General features: G+C 37.8%; 1 protein-coding gene across 1 annotated transcript; it reads left to right on the top strand.

The window, feature by feature from the left end:
• Positions 1-14,288, top strand: EMB2394 (Ribosomal protein L6 family). Its single transcript, XM_086557129.1, has 3 exons — positions 1-131; positions 871-1,179; positions 13,785-14,288. Exons 1-3 carry the CDS (start codon positions 67-69, stop codon positions 14,119-14,121), a joined length of 711 nt encoding a protein of 236 aa, XP_086413255.1. The 5' UTR covers positions 1-66; the 3' UTR covers positions 14,122-14,288.
• Positions 14,289-21,508: the final 7,220 nt, after the last annotated feature.

Below are 21,508 nucleotides of genomic sequence, written 5' to 3'. Positions count from 1 at the left end.
AAGGGTAATTCAGTCTTTCAAGAAAGTGCATGCTTTGTGGATAAAATAGGCCAAACGAACAGAAAAATGGAAGTGGTTAACACAAGTGTGGCTTTGAGAACAGCCATGGCTTCCTCGCTCACTTCTTCTTGGTTAGTCTTCTACTCACATTTTCTGTAATGTTTCTATTCTTGTCTTTGGGTTCACTTTTTTTTCTTTTTTTTTTGGTGTAGAAACTGAGAATCTCTTATTCGGTTCTACAAGCTTTTTTTATTTGCTTTAAAAGATTAGTTTTTTTTTTTTTTTTTTTTTTTGTAGTTTTATAAATGTGTATTGGTAATTGAGTTTGTTTGAGAAGTAGACTATTTGTTCTGAAGCTCAAATGAATTTGCAGTTTATACAAGTGACCCAACCATGTAATATAAAGCATTACATTATACATTGCATATGCCAATTAAACTAAAGAAAGCTATTGTTTTGTTTTTTCGGATGTTGATGGAACAATGACAATTGCAATTTGGCACATGCCATTGTGTTCTAAATAGTATTGTTGTGGCTGAACAGTTAGGTTCTAATATTGGTTTTACTATGTAAAACTGGAACTGGGGCTACCGTTTATTAGCCATTTGACATTGTTTCTAACTAATATAAACATATAGGCTGAGCATGAGAACTCTTAGTTAATTCTTTTTATAGGATGTATGTATAGTGAGAATGGTGTAGTGAAAGATGTGTATATGGAGAAGAATATGAATAGATATCTCTAATACTCCCTATTTTTCTCTTTTCTTTGTTTGTTTTTGTGTCACTGTTTTTTCTGTATATGAATTGGTATTTAAGAATAATGTTCTGATGGGTGTCCATTTTTCTTTTCTGTTTTTAACATGTTAGCAATTTGAGATCTGATTTTTTGGGTAAGAGGAACCGGATACGTGTGGCTTCTGTTCCCATAACACATGTTGGCTTTTCAAGGAAGATTGTGGAGTGCAAAGAATCAAGAATAGGGAAACATCCAATTGAAGTTCCAACCACCGTTACACTTACACTAGAAGGCCAATCTTTGAATGTTAAGGGTCCACTGGGAGAGCTCTCGAGGTCTTACCCCCGTGAAGTGAAGCTTGAGAGGCTTGAGTCTGGGCAGATAAAGGTCAGTAAGGCAATGGATACTAGAAGAGCGAACCAGATGCATGGGCTTTTCAGGTATACACTACTACACCATTTCACGATTATTTATTGCTAAAAGAAAGTGTATTAATTGTGATAGGGATTGTTCCAGCTTTCAATCTTACGTTATATCATAAGTTGCTACAACTTTATATCTCAGCATGGATGTTTTTAGTTTTTTATGGACCTCCCTTGAACTTAGGTTTCAATTTTTGGGTGAGTTATGTCAACCATGTTGGTTCATACTCTGAAAACCTTAGTTCCATACTTGGAAACGTGCTCTCCAAAATGTGAAGAGATTGAAGACTAGTGTTCTATTATGATAACTTATTTTTGGTAATTTGGTGACCCCTTAACACTTGGGCATCTACCAAAGTGATGGAATACATCAAAGCACAAATTGGTACTAGGTGCTTGTGTTGAGAAGAGACAGTTTGCCTTTACAAAGCCAATTAACATAATTCTTAATTACATTTTGAGTTTTAGTTAGGACATGCATTTTATAATTAATGCATGTCTTTAAAATTATTATCATGAGATGAACTCAAAGGTACTATAGGTAATGGAATTAGAATGATTGAGTATGTGAAGAGTCTTATGCAGGAGATTAGACCATATCTATTACCTATGATGGTAACAATTAGGTCGAAGTTGTGCGCTTCATTTATATGATTGTGATGTAAATGGCTGTCATATGATAAGGTGATGACATCTCAATCGCTTGAGTATTCGACTCTTTGAAGTGATGTAATAAATAGGGCTCCTATCGCACTAAACCTATGTTACATGGACACACCATATTTCAAAAATAATCTGTGTCGGATGCGTATCCACGTGTCCGTATCGGACACACGCGGACGCGTATTGTGTGTGATATACCTTAGTTTTTGATATTTCGCCGTGTCAGAGACTCCGTATCCGTGTTGGATATGGACACATGTGTCCGTGTCAATGTAACTTAGCACTAAACTTATGTGTGTCCACTGTCCAGGCCCAACCCAATTGTTGGTGAGGTAGGCCCAACCCTATCCCAAATACGTTATGGCCTTAGGGTAGCCGGGCCTAGGTCCCTTTGGCCTTAAGACTGTCCTGGCCTTGCCGAAGACCGGTTGATGTTAAGGAAGTTTAATTTAATTCTCTAGAAAATAATAACACTAGTGAGAATCGAGCCTATATTGCATTTGTTGAAACTTTGAAGTAGACCACCATACCACAACCAATCTTGTGTTAGGAGTTTATTCACAAATTAGTTATAACCGTTTCAGTAAAAATAAACCAAAATGAATACCATTTTTCATATTTCTTTTGGGTCAGGTCATTATTGGTATGGTCTGGGGTCTGGCCAGAATTAGAATTAGCCCATGAAACTAGTAGGGACTTGGTATCTTTAATGGACTCTAAAACTTAAGTTTTAAGTCCCATGTTATATGTTATCAGATCGGATTCACTTCAACTTTAGCCAGCCCATTGACACCCCTAGTAGTAGAAGTCCTTATTTGGACTTTTGTCTATTTATTTTATTAGGGTAATTTCTCAAATAGGATTCACTAATGCCATTTTGTTCCCAAACAAGACTAGCTCTAATTTTGACTAGTTCAACGCAAATTGTGCTTTTTTGCTCCTCCATGTGAAAACAAAGCACTTTCTCTCTTCTTACACACTCCCTCTCCAAGTACACTCTCTCTTATCCTTACACTCTGTTTTGTCTCTTTGATTGTGACATGTCTTTTTTAAAATCCCACGACTTACCTCGAGTTTAGTATAAGATAATCTAGAACCCTAATCATTACTCTCTCTCTAGCCCTTCAAGAGATGTCCCTTAGAAATCTAATATGAACAAAGTGACAGTCTTGATGATGTCATAATTATCTATTGACGATGTCATTATTAATTTCATGATCTTACTAAAGGGTTAAATATTGAGGATTTGAAGGTTCACATCATTTCCTACTTAACTCTAGATAAGTCGTGGGATTTTTAAAAAAGCCAACATGTTACAATTAAATCAACGAGACAAAAGCAAGAGTGTAAGGATGAGAGAGTGTACTTGGTGAGAGAATGTGTAAGAAGAGTGAGTGTTTTGCTTTCACATAAAGGGCCAAAAGTGTATAATTTCCGTTGAATATGTCAAAATTGGAGAGTTGTACCGGGTTGGGAACAATGTGGCATTATTGGTACCTGCTTGAGAATTTTTCCTATTTGTTATAATTTAAATAGCCATATTGCCCCATATAGTATAAGACCAATTATATAAAATTAGACTTGTTAAAGGGCATTTTTGTATTTAAAGAGACATATATAAAATTCCAATTAGATTAGGAGTCTAATTCTTGTTTGACAAGAATAGGAGTCTTTGTTGATAAGGATTGATGTCCTATTTGATCCACATTCTAGACTCTAATGTTGGTTCATATCTACTCTATATGTATGCTATAGGTTAATGGGAGACAATCATTCTTTCCTAAATTCAAATTGTGTGGCGATTGGAAACATTAAAAGAGGAATAGTTTGTGAGTAAAGATAGAAGGCTAAATATTCAAAGTCTTGTGGATTCGGTTAAGCCTTCTTTGCACTGCGGATTCGCACCAACAAGAGATGAAAAATCTATTATTTCATTTATTTTTATAAAAAATGAGATATGTTTGATCTTGCACAAATTATGATTTTGTAGCAAAATTTCTAGATTAATTTGTTTTGACAAAATAAAATCATATTTTATATGTAAATTAATGTTATTTTGACAAAAAATAAAACCATACTTTATGTAAGGTCATCCATATGTAACTAATTCGTTCAAAAGAAAATAAAAGAATCTCCATACCTTCTTATTGGTGAAAAACTGCAAATCTTCAATGCAAATAATGTTTGAACCTCTCTAAACTGACTTTGAGGAACTTTAAGTATCCAACCGTCTATCTTTACTCATAAGTTATCACTCTTTCTCTAATCTCCATTACCATCTAGCAAATTTAGAGGTTTTTAGGTTTTGCTAACAGTTACTAATACATATTTAGGCTTTTGGCCCTTTCTAAATAAAATATTAGGGTTTAGTCCCTTGATTGTTAGGCATTAACCATCAGTTGACCTCCGGTTCAAGATTAATTTTTTACAAAAGGCTATATTTTCTTTGCATGTGCAACCCACATGACTCACTTGAGTTTATTATTAAAACAAAACAAAAGAAAAAGAAAACAATAGACACATCTCATAATCAAGAAGGTCCATATAACAACAATCCAAAGAATAATATTTAAACTAAATAATAAACATGTGTTGGTTTAGGCCAAAAATAAACATACCACTTACAACCACGTCATGTTATTTATGTAGATTAAATCTTACATTTTGGATTGTTGTTATATGGACTTCCTTGATGATAACACGTGTCCATTGCTTTGTTTTATTTTTTAAATAAATTTAAGAGGGTCATGTGAGTAGCACAGGCAAGGGTACTATGAATTTTTAGAAAAGGGAAACCTTGAAGTGGAAGTAAACTTACAATCATGCGTTTTGCTCATGGTCAATGGACCGAACCCCAACATTTAATTGAAACGGGCCAAAGCTTACATACCTATTAGTAACATATTAGTAACGGGGATTAAAACTTAAAACCTCGATATATAAACTAGATATGGATCAGCATTACAACTGATATGTAGACCAGATATGGATCAAGGATCAACATTACAGTGTAAACGTTGGATCTGTGGTAATGTCTCGTGGCTGATTATCGTGTGGCTAATGTTCAACTCTATAAGTTGGTGGATTCTTTGTTGGAATACGTGATATTTTTTTTTTGGTCGGTAAGCGAGGTTTTTAGAGAGATCCCCTACCCCTTTTTATTAATAAATAAAATTCTTGTTACATTCTCGCATATAGTTTACCCCTAGCAACATCATAAATGATTTTCTTTACATCTTCAGAAAATGAGCTCGGGATTAACTCTATATAACTAGCAGTAGGGATATTACTAGCTAAAGCCTTGGCTAGTTTAAAAGTTTCCCTATACACATGAATAATATTAAAAGACTGAAATGCTTCCTTCCTGTGCTTAATACTCCTTATTATCTTCTCTGCTTGCCAAGAATGCTTGCTCTTCTTTGTGTTGAGTGCATCTACTGTCAAGGAATCAGTTTGTACTATAATTTCCTTGTTGCCATGTCTCAATGCCATGCCCATACCATGTGCCACTGCTCGCAGTTCAACTGACGAGCCATTGTTGGCTGCTATAACCTTACCTGCGTCATTGCGTAGTGCTGCAGCCCATCCCCCCACTGATCCTTGTAACGTCCCATTAGTGTTTAGATTTTGAACCCCCATTTCTCTCTTTTCCCACTTACTGACCTTTATTTCCTTCTGCTTAAACTGATCCTCTAATTTCCAAGTTCTCTGAACTGTTTTGCTTCGGGCCTTTGAGCCATTGTGATATTCATTGCCCAGTACATGGATCCATTCCATACCAGTCGTGGGCCATCTTGTGTACTCCCTTTGCCCATTGTATCAGTGCCCATCCAGTGTATCTTGTCTTGCCACAAAAGACCCAGAGCTCTATTCTCTGCTGACGCGTACTCCATTCTGCCTTCGGAACATTGCGTGCATGAAAATGGTGTTCTCGTTTCATTCCCACAGAACACACATCGATCATTTACTCCTAACTTCCATTCTTGTAGTTTCTTCAGTTTGATGACCATCATTCATCGCCATCCAGCAGGAATGGCGGGAAATTCTATTTTGAAACCACACTGAGTTGTGCCACTGAACTTGCTGCCTTATGCCTCTCACTCCCTCCTTAGCATCATCATTCTGAACGAAGGTCATTCTGCAGTTCTTTGAGTTCCAGCAGCACACAATTCTTCCATTCTTATTATAGCCATAGTTATGCTCTATCTTCACCTTTGTTTCCACCAAGCCAATTCTACTAATCTCATTCTTCCTAATTAACTTTGTACCTTCATAGTGCTGAACTTCTTTATTAAGTCCTCTAATATCCCAGCACCCTAACCTTATCATTACGAAAGATTGAGAGATAATAAAGGTCCAAACCGAGCCCCTTCTTGTGTAGTACCTTTCCTAGTAGTTTCTGCTCTAGTGTAAGGTTGAATATCTGTGGATCTCCCTGGTTTATGCTTAGTTCCTACACTATTCCTCCGTTGCCCTTTAGAATGCAACTTTGTATATTCAAAGTCTTCCCCTTGTTTGTCTTTCTGCACCAGTTCACCCTCTCGTGCTGTCATGTTCATAGTGTCGTTGTCTTTCGATTTTTCTTTTGTTGCTTCTAGTACCCGACTTGTGCATTCCTGATTGTTCTTTTGCGCGCCTTCCACATTCGAAATCTTGTGTTCAGGTCTCGCTCTCACCATGTGTCTCTGTGTAGGTGACTGCCATCCTTCACTGTCTTTACCCGTACCTCCATCATAGCCTTTCTCTTGAACTGGTTCGTCAGTCGGAGGATTACTCATCTCTGCAGCTTTGTTATCTTCTTCTTCAGTGGCTTCGAGTGGGCGCGTGCCTATAATTAAGCCTTGATGTAAGGGCGTGCGCCCCTCCTTCATAGCCATTCCAGTATCCTTTCGCGCACAGTCCACCTCAATATTGTGAACTTCATAAATCTCATTTGCCGTTACCTTCCCCTTACTCTGCTGTACTTCTTTTTGCTTGACATCTATATCAGTGCTTTTATTTGTGGTTTTCTGTATCCAGACTTTGTTCTCACTGTCACTCTCCACCTTACCCTTCTTTAGACAACTTTGGTCAGTGTGACCAAACACTTCACAGCATACACACCTCGGAGGCTTCCAGTTATATTCAAAGGAGACTTTGTACACTCTCCTTTGGTCCAAGATTACTGGTATATGTTCTGGGTACGGGCACTTTGTGTCAATCTCTACACACATTCTTGCATAGGCTGTTCTTGACATATTCTCTGTTAACCGATCACTGAACATTGGTACTCCGATAGCACTCCCTACTTGGCTGAAACCTTACTTATTCCACATTTCCATTGGCAACCCTTTAACAACAACCCAGATTGGAATGGTTTTAAGTTCTCGGGTTTCTGCTTCCACAAACAGCTTCCACGGTCTCACTACAAACAGCTGACTAGCTATGTGAAATGATCCAGTATCTAGGACTGCCTTCCTCTCATCCTCATTCTGAAACTTGAACGTGAACATGGTTTCTCCATAAGGTTTCATAACAAAATTCTTAGTTTTCCATGTACGGCTTACTATATCTTTTACATAGTTAAAGTTAAGCCTTTTCCCAACAAAAGAGCCTACAATAAGGTTCTGAAATTTTTTGTTAAGTTCTGAGAATTGGGAACTGTTGACATGAACTACGGCCTTACCGTTAACAGTGGCAGGGGGAATATATGTGAGTTCCTCGTCACCAACTGACTTCTTACCAATCATCTCATCCCATGTTCTTCTCGTTTCCGATGATTTCTTGGTTTCAGGATCATCATCCTTCCTACTGTTGGGACTTTTTCCTTCTGCTAGCGTTTCTTTGAATGATCCTATTATTCCGGAATTTCTTGAGGAAGAGATACCTTCCACTTCCGGTGCCCTAGCTCTTGTGTAGTATTTCTCTACATCTTGTTGTAGTTTGATAAGCGTATCATGGCTTCCTGAATCTTCCATGCCTTCTTCAGTGGTCTTCATGGCTGCTGGCATCTTTGCAAAGGATGAAACTTTCCCGTCTGCCACTGCTGCCTCTAAATTCTTCTTCTCATAACCTTCAGAACAGCGTAGAATCTGTTTTGAGTCTCCATGAGTAGTAAAACTTTCATCTTGAACTTGAACTTGTGTAGCTTCAAGGTTGTAGCCAACAGACGCCAGCAAATCCTTTGCCTCTTGGATCAGTTCTTCTTCAGTTTTGTTGTTTGTAAACCCCTTGGGTGTATCTTCATTGTTGCCCACTCCAAAGACATCCATGAGTTTATTCTGAATATAATCTACCTGATTTCCATCCTTTCTAGTATCCAAATCCATAGATGCGCTATGAAGAATACCTTCTTGATTACCTTCCTTTTGTAGACCCGAAACCACTTCCAGAATACCTTCTTGATCTTGTTTGATGCGGATAGGAAGAGAAGTATCTAACTCTAATGTAGAGTTTCCTTCATGGGCGATCTGTTTTGAGCATCCATGAACAGTAACGATTTGGAGGCTAGGGTTTGTTGCGTTTTGGACAGCTCTAGTTGCCTTTCCAAGAAGATATCTTTTGAATTGTTCCACAGATCCTTGCCCAAATTTCAACCTCACCTCCCTCTCTAATCTCTATCTCATCCTCATCAGATGAATCGTCTTCTTCTTCACTAACCCTAGTTGGAGTGCAAGGGTTTACGGCCTCAAAAACCCTAAAATCTTGTGATTTTTTTATGTTTTTCCATAACTTAAAGGACAGTTACGAAAATACCCCTATGGCCTAAAAATCACCCTTTAGTAGCCACCATTAAAGCTAATGCAAGATTCAAAATACGTGATATCAATTGTCTATACATTTGTCACTTAAAACTTCTAGGATAAAGTCGTATATGACATCATTGTATAATGTCTAAAAGCATAAGATTCAAAAAAATTGATTTGTCACAATTTCTCAAGTCAAAGGAATATTTGGTAAAGCGAATTTTGCACATTGTCGTTAACAATGAGTTTCCAATGTACGTTCAATATGATAACTCACTGTATAGTCAGTCTGATCACTCTAGTGTCAGATATTTGACTACACCAATGTATGGTCTTAAAGCCAACTACATTAAGTGATTGAGATATCATCAGTCATCACCTCTTCATTTGACAACCATATGCATTATAGTCGTATAAGTGGAGCACCCGACTTCACCCACTTTAGATTTAGATAGGATCGAATATTCCTCATATGAACTAACATAACCAATCGTTCTAATTCCATTACCTACAGACTATAATGCCTTTGAGCTCATCACGTGGTACATGTCAAAAAATGCATTAACACTTAAATGGTAAGTTTTTTTTTTTTTTTTTTTTTTGCTTGGTAAAAGTGATATTCTATTAATAAAAGAAAAGTAGGCTGAAAAGGCCTACATTACAAGAGAACAACCGAAAAATAAATATTTACAAGCGATGAAACAAAACATAAGAAGAAAAAAACAAAAAACCCCTGACATGCACCGTCACCCCATGTCTAAAAACATAAGACGGGCCCATCTAGCAACAAAATACTCAAAGAAGCATCCTCTAAACTCTTTGAAGACTTTAGACCATCGAAATAACAAAGCTTTTATCGAGAGAATTGTCTTACACGAAATAGAGATGCCATCAAAGTGACGATGGTTTCGCTCTAGCCAAATGCCCCACATGATCGCAAAAGGTAATAAGCTCCACATGCGATTTCCAAAAGAAAAGAAAGGACCATGACTCCAACCTTTAAGCAAATCCAATACCCGGCCCGGTACGTTGATTGGCTTTGTAAAGGCCTACCATGCCAACACCTTGAACAGCCAGCTTGGTACGTTGCTTAACAGTTCACATCCAACATTCATCATAAAAAAATTAGTGTACGGTATCAATTATATTGTGCTAGTTACAGTGCACAATTCCCACCTTTTCCAGAGAAGGTTGATCAAATAAATATTTCAAGGGAATGTTTTTGTTTCTAGAAGAAAGCAACATCCAATTATGCAATCATGGAGGAAAAGTTTGACCAGTGGATTGTTATTGTTCTCTAACTATTTCTGGTTTGTTGTTGTTATTATATTTATTATTGTTTTTGTGTCCATTACACTTTCCTTATGCGTAATTCGAAATGTCAAATTTCAGCAATTTCTACTGTTAGAAAAAATAAATAATATATATATATATATATATATATATATATATATATATATATATATATATTTTATATATATAGAGATTTCCGTTTACCACATTTTTTATACCATAGTTTATACCACACCTTCCTACAAAATGAGTTAAAGGCTAATAATTTGTGGATATAATCTACTAATCATAGATAGTATCTACACAAAAATTCATCTCATTTGAAAATCTCTATTCTAGTTAAAAATCATTGTCAACTTTGAATTTTTTTTAACAACTTAGATTATTCGATTTTGCAATCATCTTTTGACATAGTTAAATATTATAAAATGAGTTGAAATTTTATAGAGGTGATCTTCATGGTTAGTTGAACACATCCACAAAAAACTAAGTTATAATTCGCGTTGTAGGTGAAGTTATGGGGCATGGTATAAACTATGGTATAAAAAGTATGGTAAACAGAACCTGCTCGATATATATATATATATGCAAAATTTTGCCTCTGTCATGGAACACTAATTTTTTAACAAATTAAAGAAATATTTGGAGATTGGTTGAGTTGTCATACAAACTTTGGAAATCATTGCCTGAGGAGAGAGGCGGCTAGGTGAGGGAGCAAGGCTGGGCAAGCCCAGACGAGCACCTTGGTTTTTGATGGCCTTGACTGTTCACCAGAGGGAATTGAAGCAACTCCCCCTCGCTTTGAGAAAATAGGCTAAAATATCCCACAAATATGTTATCTAGAGCTCTCCCTTTTTTTGTTATTGCATTTTAGTGCAACAACTGAGCTATAAGAACAAGAAATTTGAAATATTCTTGAATGTTCACCCACGTAGGCAAAATTCCACCTTTTAGTTTGAGCCTTGATTGGTTCAGCCTATATTCTCAAGTCTTGTATCCCGACAAGAAGACCAAAAGAAGAAAAAGGATATTAAGTACTTATTGAAAACGAGTAATAGGTTTTGGTTTAGTTGATTCAATCGGTATATCAATAGTTTAATGAGTTTAGTGTTTCTCCTAAACTTATTTGATGACATTTCAAAACAAGATATTTTCGAGCAAATGTGCTGAAATGAAAGATGTTTATTCTGTGCCGTGTACATATTGCTTTGCAATAAGTATATCGTGTTGGATCCCCGAAGAACTAAAGTTTGTGAAAACTGGTTCTTTCCTTTATCTATAAATATAATGAACAAGTTATATTCATCTTCTTCTTCCAAAAGAGAATATCATACTAGAATGAACAGACAACTAAGCAATGCATGACTTACGATCGAATGATATTGTTTTCTCTACTGCAAAGTTATATAAGTGTAAATTAATAGTATTGATAGCTGCTGCTCATGGGATACAGTGAGGAAGGAGGGAGAGAGGTATCTCTGCTCTATCTGGAATATCCTGGTTTTTAGGCCTAGTAAACAATTTTATGTATTTTTCCTTTTTGCCAAAACATGAGCTTATTGTTCCTCAGAAAATGAATATTGTAGACTTGCAAGGATCTGTAGAAGAGTTGAGTGACTACCTGACATGTTGTCTGGTAAGAGGCCCATATAAGCAATGAGCATGCGTGTTAACGGTTAATATGCATTATGACTTATGACTAGGTCTTTTTGGCATAGTTTTCCTTGTGGCAAAGAAGATAACAATGACCCTTGACGAGAACATGCATAGTAGGACACCGTCCTGACACAAACCATGCGACATAGCTGGAGGACAAACCCAATGGATAGTTGTTCTTGGGTGAACCAGCACTACTTGGAATTTTTAAAGGAAATGATTCCATTTACCTCATATTATCTGTTTTGATCGAGTGCAAATTCTGGAAGGTAGGATGAGGAAGTTGTTATCAGTGGTTCATCAATTGCGCTAGGATCTGGAACATATTAGCACCTTCAGAACAATCTGGAAGAACTAGCAATGATAATGGTTGGGGGAAATTCACTGATTTAGAGTGTTGGATTTTGATTTTTGATGATGATAAAGTTGTGGATGTTTGGTAAGCAAGAACTCTCATTGCTGAGAAAGTTAAGCTCATTCTTGCAGTATTATGCCCTTCTGTATTCAAAACGTGATGATAACAATACCTTAGAGTTTATCATGTCTTTTAAGCGTGCTAGGGTAACTTATAATATCTTCCGTCCTTGTATAGCAGGTGTAGGTAAAATTATGAGTTGTTTAAAATCTAATAATTGACCGGACATGTATTATATATAATATATGCATATCATATTATGTATAACTAATTAGATATTCTAAACTGATTTTGAACTTCTAACAGTTATCCAGAACATAAAATTCTTGCATTTTAGAGAAAAATAAATAAAAATGACTTGGTAATGTTACCATAGCATGTTTAAGCAGTGAATAATCCGTTGGGTTCATTAGGAAACCTGGAAGTTATAGTTTGGTTAAAAATATCTCATTTGTTTCCACCTCCTTAGCTATTTACAAGTTTTTATGTGGAAAAACTTGCAAGAGTTTTTCACTTGATGGAAACAAGAGCTGTTGCACTCTTCTAATAAGTATTTCAGATTCTGCCATGAAATGGTAACCCGTTGCAGCAATTCTGATATAGCTGAAAATTTGTGTAACTGTATGTTAATCTTCCACTTTTGTGATTGTGGTGAATGTCTGAATAACTTTCATGGGAAAACCGGTAACTGTATTTGTGTAAGTGTATTGTTATCTTTTAACCAGGGCTGACACCAAAGGGTTCTTCTGGGTTGTTATTGCTATTAGATTTGTGCACTTGTTCATTCCATTTTGCTTTGCATTCCTCTTGTGCACATGCAAGTGTTGTAACAGGAGAATTTGTGTGGATTGTGGACAATGTACTTCTTTTCCAGAGTGTGCACTTTCTCTACTACTGAATTATATTATATTATATATATATACTCACAGACCTGTGTCGTACGGGTACGGCTGAGACAAGCCAGGGACGCTCCAGAGACACTGCATTTTCAGTTAAAATATCGGGTGTCCGACACGTGCCTTCCATTTTGAAGTACCCGCGCAACACAGCCACAGACTTGGTGTCCTTAAATGCACTAGGCGGAAGGCGGGTGGCCAGAGGGCCCCTAGCACCTAGGCAGTCTAACTGGTAGGCAGTCATTTTTTCTAAATAGTTTGATACATACAGGAAAAGAATAAGTCAAACTTTACTTCTTAATAATGCACAAAATTTCGCAACAAACATTTCTCATAATCCAAATGCAAACACATATATGAACTAGTCAACTGGGTTAAAAAAATTCTTTGTTCAAAATTTCGAGCACCTTCTCCTAGGCTCTAGGACATTTATCTGCATGGATGATGCTCAAACCATTCCCCAAGTAAGTAGGAAATGGGCTCTGCTCTTCTCTTCTCAAAATTCCCCAATCAGTGTTATTTATCTCTGAAGTGTTGTGGGTCTGAAAAATGAATGATGAAGTGATTTAGGGACTAGCGATTATATTTGGTTTTCTCATCCTCCTAGCCGTCCTAACTCCTAAACAATTAAAGGCCTAGGGGAGTCTCCCAGGCAACGGCCACCCAGGCCAATTTTAGAACGCTGATCGACTACAACTGGCCTTGTTCTGGGTGTCTGTGTCAGCTAGTTGAAAGTTATGTACGAGTTGGGATTTCACATTCAAATTTGGCATGGGATCACATGGAGTATATGTGATCATAGTGTAGTGGCCACAACCTGTTTCAAAGCTAGCTTTTAATTCAGAACTGCCTTTGGCTGAATGTCTTGAGTCTTAAATAAGTACTGCAGTCATCTTTGACACAATGTTTTGTGTTTAACATTATAATATGATGCTTGTTGATTCTTATTTCTTTCTTCATTTTGGTTTGTTACAGGACTCTGACAGACAACATGGTAGTCGGTGTCTCTAAAGGTTTTGAGAAAAAACTACAATTAGTTGGGGTGGGGTATCGTGCGATGTTGGAAAACAGGGACTTGGTGTTAAATCTTGGGTTTTCTCACCCTGTTAGGATGCCAATTCCTGATGGCCTGCAAGTGAAAGTAGAAGAAAACACCAGAATTACTGTAAGTGGATATGACAAATGTTCCATTGGTGAGTTTGCCGCCTCAGTTAGGAAGTGGAGACCTCCAGAGCCATATAAAGGTAAGGGTGTTAAATATGCTGATGAGATTGTAAGAAGAAAGGAAGGGAAGGCTGGGAAGAAGAAATAAATTGGTTAAGGTTTTCGTTTTCTCCCTATTAATTTGTTGTATCTACTTTGCATCTGTTGTAACCTATGTAGTAATCGACTGATGATCTGAAGCTGACCATTGCATCTTTTAAAAAAGATGTTGTCTCCAATATATATAATTGTATTGATTGATCTGTTATGCTGTAACGTAAATCTGTTGCCATCGAATTTGGAAATTTTACCTTTTTATAGTCCAGTACTGTTTATAGTACCAGATAGGAAATCTCCCGTAAAAGTGGACGTGTTGTGATGGCATTATTTGATCCTAATGTTCATATAGTTCTAAGGGGAAGAAGAAAGCTAAAATTTAACTGGCTTAAATGTATCCTTACAGAAGATTTGGTCTTTACTTTGGATGAATGATAGATGCGGTTAACCCTGTCTAATTACCTTTACTTCAGATAACATGTTAACCTTTATTATATTGAGCATTCGATCATTTGACTAACAACGATACCCAAACTATTCATCGTCCTGAAATTGCTCACCAAGATTTCGCCCAGTCTTTGCACAATGTTGATCGATCTGTCTCTTACAATAAATTAGCCTCATCTTTGTACGTGAGAGTAACCTTATGCTACTAGATGACGGGGAAGCTTCTTTGTAGATACCTTCATGGAGATCTGAAGTAATCTTGTATGGATCTGGGTGGCAAGCTACCTCCAGCTTTCTTATTGATCGAGATCTGTAGTAAAAAGGTATGAGCTTTAGAAAGGAAACAACTTTGCAATTTTTTCCCCGTTTTTCTCAGTGTGATGGCGGTGCCTGCCTAAGGTGGTAGAGAGTCCCAAAGTTACGGCCCTTCAGAGGTATTTCCGGAGAGATTCAGGCCAACTATGTAAAGATTCCGGTCGTCCAGTTTTTGCTTCTCTTTTGCAGTATTGGTGGTGATGATGTGGGTTAGCATAAAAAGACACAATTGAAGTTAGGATTTAAGAGAGCCATCTCCGATCATATCCAGGCCAACTCTGATCATTTTCAGGCCAACTCCGGATTAGTCTATATAAGAAGAAGATGTTTTCTGCTCCGATCAGCTAGTTCACTCAATCACTTTCTTTCACCATCGCGAGGGTCTCCTGATTTGTCTATTGCTATTGATTTTCCAGCTTCTCCTCCTTTCTGAATATGTTTGCAGTGGAGATGTATCTTTTGTTTGCGTGTGATGGCATCAGCGGTATTTTGGGGAGAAAAACATCGGGTTCTGACGAGATACAAATTGCTTTGCAGAGAGGAATTGAGGCCTTAATTAATCGATTTCCTGCTTGTTTGTGGGGGATGAATCGATGAAGTGAGGGGATTTCCATTGATAGCAGAGATTTTTTCTGGTCATGCGAAGTTAGTTCTTTCCGGGTCTTTTGTCTGAGTTCATGAAACACCAACTTTGGATGATGTTGCTGCAGTATTAATCAGAGATAGAGACAGTGCTGATATTTCAGTTGCAATCAATTTGAGAATAACTTTCTGGATGGTGGTAAGAAAGTGATTGAAGTTTTGTTCCTACTGAGTTTCGAGAAGTCGGGTGTGACCTATGTTGTGATTCTTTCTGAGTTTAAATCAGTTTAGGTTTTGTGGTTTCTTGTTCAAGGCTTTGAGTTGTATGGGTGCTGATTTTAGTTTGTCTTGGTGGTTTTCCTTGATGTAAGACGAGTGGGTTAGTAGGGGTGTACGCTGTTGGCACAGAGAAGATTTCGGTTGCTCAATAATTGCCAATGCTACTAAGACTGTACCTGAGTAACCGTTTCATACCTAGTGAGACAGTGGTTGTGAATGATACTGCTTAGCAAATGACGGATGACACGCATAACTCATCCACACAAGGTGTTGTTACTTTGAACGGGTTTGCAACTTCTGTCGCATCGCAACACCTTTTGGTGCAATGATGATATCCTGGAACTGTCGGGGGATGGGCTCTAAGGAAACAGTTCTGAACCTTAGGAGCCTTGTGAAGCAGTTTAATCCCGATGTTTTATTTCTTGTAGAAACTAAACTTATGTATAATAAACTTATGTATGTAAAAAATCGCTTAAATATCCTCAAGTTTTTTCGGTAGATCCGGTAGGCGCGAGTGGTGGTATTGCGAAGCTCTATAAGGATAACATATCCTTTCAAGTGATTGATGGCTGTAAACATGCAATATCTGGCACTTTTATCAATTACCTAACTAATGTATCTTGGCATGTTTCTTTCATATATGGGGAACCGATAGCCCACAAAAGGCGTGCTGTATGGGATTATCTCAGAGCTTACAAAAGGGTTTTTTCTGGCCCGTGGCTCATTATGGGTGATTTCAATGCTGTGGTGTGCTCTGCTGAGAAGGAAGGGGGGAATACTATACCCCTTAGACATTTGGATGATTTTGTTAGCCTTATTAATGATCTTGATATGACTGATCTTGGGTTCTCTGGACCATCTTTTACTTGGTCGAATCATAGAATGGGTGAAGCCAATATTAGAGAAAGACTGGATCGAGCAATTGCGAATGTGGAATGGCTAGATATTTTCCCTATGGCATGTGTTTCACATATTGCAACTTCTTCGTCTGATCATGTTGTTCTGGTTCTTCATATGACTGGTGTGGTTGATAGTGGCCCAAAGCCTTTCAGATTCCATGACATGTGGTGCAAAGATGTTTCATGTGAAGGCGTGATCGAAAACTGTTGGAGTCACCTATCTTTGGGGTCGCCATCTTTCATTCTGAATTCTAAGTTCAAGTTTCTCAGAACCTCTCTTCGGACATGGAATAGGGAAGTGTTTGGGAACATTTTACCCGTTAAAGAATCGAAACGGTTAACTTCACTTATCTCTAACCTCGTTACGGATGTCAATCTTCCGGAGATCAAGGAAATGAGAAAAAATATTATGGACCTATATCGAAAAGAGCAGTTATATCGAAACACATCTCTCATTCAAACCGTGGCCGGATCACGGACAACAATACAAAGTTTTTCACTCCTTTGCTAGCTTTCGCAGAGAAGGAATGATATTGATAAAATTCGAGAAAAGGATGGCACATGGCTTACTTCCGGACAAACTATTGCCATCAATTCCTCACTTCTTTTGAGGATATTTTCAGACCACCATCTAACCCGACTCTTCCTGCTTCTCTGAATACAATCGTCAATCTCTTTGAACCTTGTATAACTGATATAGAAAACATGTCTATCATCAGATGTCCTTCTATTACAGAGATTCAAAAAGTTGTTAAATCCATGGGGAGTCACAAAGCACCGGGACCTGATGGCTTTCCAGCCATGTTTTATCAAAGATTTTGGAGGATTGTGGGTACTGACCTTGTTAAGATGGTCCAGAATTTTTTCACTGAAAGAAAATTTGGTAAATATCTTAATCAAACTTTCATTTCTCTCATCCCCAAGACAGACAACCCTTGTTACACTTCACATTATAGACCCATCAGCCTATGTAATGTTTCCTACAAGGTTATCTCCAAACTCCTTGCGAATAGATTAAGAGGGTTGTTGCCTAAGTTTATCTCTCCCAACCAAGGTGCCTTTGCACCCAATTGTGCAATTGGAGATAACATTGGAGTAGTACATGAAGTCATCCATAAAATAAAAAAAGCGGCGAAGAACAAACTGGGTCTTTTTGCTTTAAAGATGGACATGTCAAAGGCTTACGACAGAGTTGAATGGGTTTCTCTCCTTGCTATCATGAGTAAGTCGGGTTTCTCCGATAGAGTTATTCATACCGGTTCGTTTTGTATCTCTACCGTGAAGTATAATGTTTTGCTGAATGGCTCCCCATTGAAGACCATTATTACACCGATGAGGGGACTTCGGCAAGGGGACCCCCTGTCTCCATACTTTTTCATCATACTCTCTGAAGCTTTATCCAGACTTCTTCTACAAGCTCAAGCTGCACAAGCCATTTCTGGCATCAAGATCTCAAGGAAGGCTCCTAGTATCTCTCATATGCTATATGCGGATGATTTGATTATATTTGGGAAGACTTTACCGAATGAAGCTCACAATATCGATAAGATTCTGAGACTCTATTGTGATGCTACTGGTCAAATGATAAATAGAGACAAATCATCTATTCTTTTCAGTCAGGGAACAAGTCATGATATACAGGAGTCGGTGAAGCACACTTTGGAGGTGGCTTAGATGACTGGGTCTGATATGTATCTTGGCTCGCCTATCATCTTTTCAAAATCTAAAGTCCAGGACTTTCGCTTTTTGCTAGATAGAGTGAGAAGTGCAGTGGCGAATTGGCAGGGGAAACTTCTTTCCCAGGCAGGCCGGACAACTCTCATTAAAGCTGTTACTCAAGCAAAGCTAGTTTATACTATGTCTGCATTCCATATTCCCATCTCCATCACTGATAAAATGGACAAGGCATGTCGGGATTTCTGGTGGAATAGCCCGGATAGTAATGCCATTCACCTCTGTAAATGGAGTAGCTTGTGCAAAACGAAAGCAGAAGGGGGTTTGGGTTTCAGGGATGCTCATTCTTTTAACTTGGCACTCCTTTGCAAACTTTTCTGGAGAGCTATGATAGAAAAGTCACTTTGGAGTGAACTCATGAGGTCTAAGTATACCAAAACTCTTACCCTACATAATTTCACTACAGATACTTCTGATGCTTCTCCTATTTGCCAAGGTTTGAAAAAAGTTAAGTTTTTTGTGGAATTGGGAGCACTTTGGAGGATTAGGGATGGTGCATCGGTGAAATTTTGGACTGACCAATGGGTGATGGTGATGAACAAGCCATGGGCTCTTCTGGATCTTGTCACCCCTCTTCCACCATGTGTGGACCTGGAACTTACAGTGGATGATTTTATAAATCCTGACGGCTCTTGGGATTGTGTGCGCCTCTCTTCTCTGATTCTTCCTATGGTTCTTAATTCTATCAAGAGTGTGCAAGCTCGTCCATCTTCTTATGATAAGCTGTTGTGGAATCCGGCCCAAATGGAAATTTTACAAAGAAAGTCTGCCTATGATTTTATTTGCTCTCTAAACATGTCGGAAGGTCAATGCTCAACTAATCCACAAAATAAGGATTTGATGGGAATATGGAAGCTCAAAATTCCAAAGAAGAGTGAAACTTTTCTTATGGAAACGGCAAAAAATTATTTTTAACCGGGTAGTGCTTTGGTGGAACATCACATCAATGTAGAAATTTGTGCATTTTTGCAATGATCGACCGGAAAATTTGGATCATTTGTTCTTTGAATGCACTTGGAGCAAAAGACTTTGGTTTTCTTCTTGGCTAGGGCTCGAGTGGAGAGTGGAGCTTTTATGTCTCAAAGATGGTTTAACTTTTTCAAGGCGAGATAGTCCTTCTGAGAATGTTTCCCTATATGTTTTTGCTTTGTTGTACCCCACCTTTGGTGGCATAGAAATGATTGTCGGTTTAGGTTTGTTCGACCTAACCAGGAACAAGTTCTTGCCAAGGCTTTGGCTGATTGGCAGAAATGGACTACTGTGGATAGCCCCTTGGCTATCTTTTCACAACAGATGGAACTTTCTGAAAGTGAGGGGGAATGGATTGCTCCTCCTTTTGGTCAGTTTAAAGTGAACTACTATGGTTTGTTTATGAAATCTAAGCTCTCTACTCTCTCTGCAGCAATTATAAGAGATTGGAATGGAGTGTGTGTTGCCGCTGTAACCCAACACATGCGGTCCCTCTCTCGCACTGAAGCTAGCCTTCTTGCCACAGAATTTGCGGTTGATCTCGTCAGACAAAAGGGAGTGGTGAATGCGATCTTTGAAGGAACTGATCAACAAGTGATCAAAATCATAACTAATCCATCAAGGAGCTCAAATAGGGATCAGAATTGGCCAGAGAAGAGATGAACATGAAGGCCGGATATGATAGAATTTTCGTTTAGGTACACTTCTGTAACAGGGAATAATTGGGCTATAAAGCTAGCAGAGTGGGCTAGTTCTGATGGTCCGAAACAGTTTTATTTGTACTGTCCTAGGGATATTTTATCTATTTTAATATAATGTATGAAGGTTTTATCAAAAAAAAAGTCTTGACATGGGTTTTATTTGGTTGGCCGTCTAAGTAAAAGATGTTGCATTCATTTCAATGATTGATTAAGCTACAACGTATGTTATATTTTATGGTCATTTATAGCTCCTTTGGTAAACTAGCCATGCAGCCCGACCTGTGGCCGGGCCTGTTATTCTTAAACCCATCATGTCTGGGCCTATATTTAAGGGAAGCACTTGGAAGTTTAACATATCCATATCCAATAAGTAATCCATATCCATATCTATTAACTAATACATATCTATATCTATTAACTAATACATATCCATATCCATATCCCAATAACTAATACATATCAATTAACTAATCCATTATTTTTTAGAATTTGTTTTTTTTTATCCCATGCGTACATTTGTGCGTAGCTTTGTTTTTTGTTTTAGCATAACACATGAAAGGACAATTTTAATTTATATTAAATTAGAGAGCAGGCCAAATTCAGGGTTAGTTTGGTAAGAAGGCAAGTAATTATTTTTCAAATAGAGACTATTTTAAAAACTTTGCTGATGTGGCTCACTATGAGCATCTTGGGAGAAACGGTTATTAATATAGGTAGGATGTAAAGTTTGGAAACTGGGAGCCATTTGCAACACTACGACCTAGGTAATGAACACGACTGATGACGGCTTTCATGTGTTCTGTACGTCTAGGAAGCATCCTCTTGATTGGCTTTTGTGTATGTATGGTTATGCCCTTGCCCATTTGTTGTGGCTCAAATAATGTTTGATTGGCTTTTGTGTATGTATGGTTATCTTCCTGCCTTCCTGGCACAGCCTAAAGTCATTGTTAATTCCAGTTTTGAATTGGCAGCAAACTAGCCAAGTGTTACATAGATATTCAAACTACTTGTAACTTGTAACAATCTTTTGTTTTGTTCAGAACCACTCTGCTGTATTACATGGAAATTCTTACAGGCAAACAAGCACAGTATAAACTGTAAAGTCATTGTTAATTGGTTGCCGGATTTAGCCAGGACCATTGGACCAAAGTACTCAAAGCTCTTAACAAAGTGAGAGAAAATCCAGAGGTACTTGGAATGATGGCTGTCACCCACTGTATCATCAATGTTTGGACTCAATCACTCAATCACCTCACTAAGAAACAAACTTATAAGATGCAATTCTCAACATTATCGAAGATATCCTCAATCTGCTAAATTGTCAAAATCTTCCAACTTGTATAAACACCAAAAAACTTTTATGAGATTTTGCACATGGAGCGCTATGATCCTTCTTCGACCTTGGTACCAACCACATTAATGCACAGAGGCACAAATACAAACATATTCTTCAAATGAGCTGAGTAGGATCTGAGTATGATGCTGACTAAAGTTTCCAGATTTCCTAATTCCC

The sequence above is a fragment of the Coptis chinensis genome, chromosome 4 (genome assembly GCF_015680905.1).
Source record: "Coptis chinensis isolate HL-2020 chromosome 4, ASM1568090v1, whole genome shotgun sequence".
Lineage (NCBI taxonomy): Eukaryota > Viridiplantae > Streptophyta > Magnoliopsida > Ranunculales > Ranunculaceae > Coptis > Coptis chinensis.
This window is presented reverse-complemented; position numbering and strand designations above follow the sequence as displayed.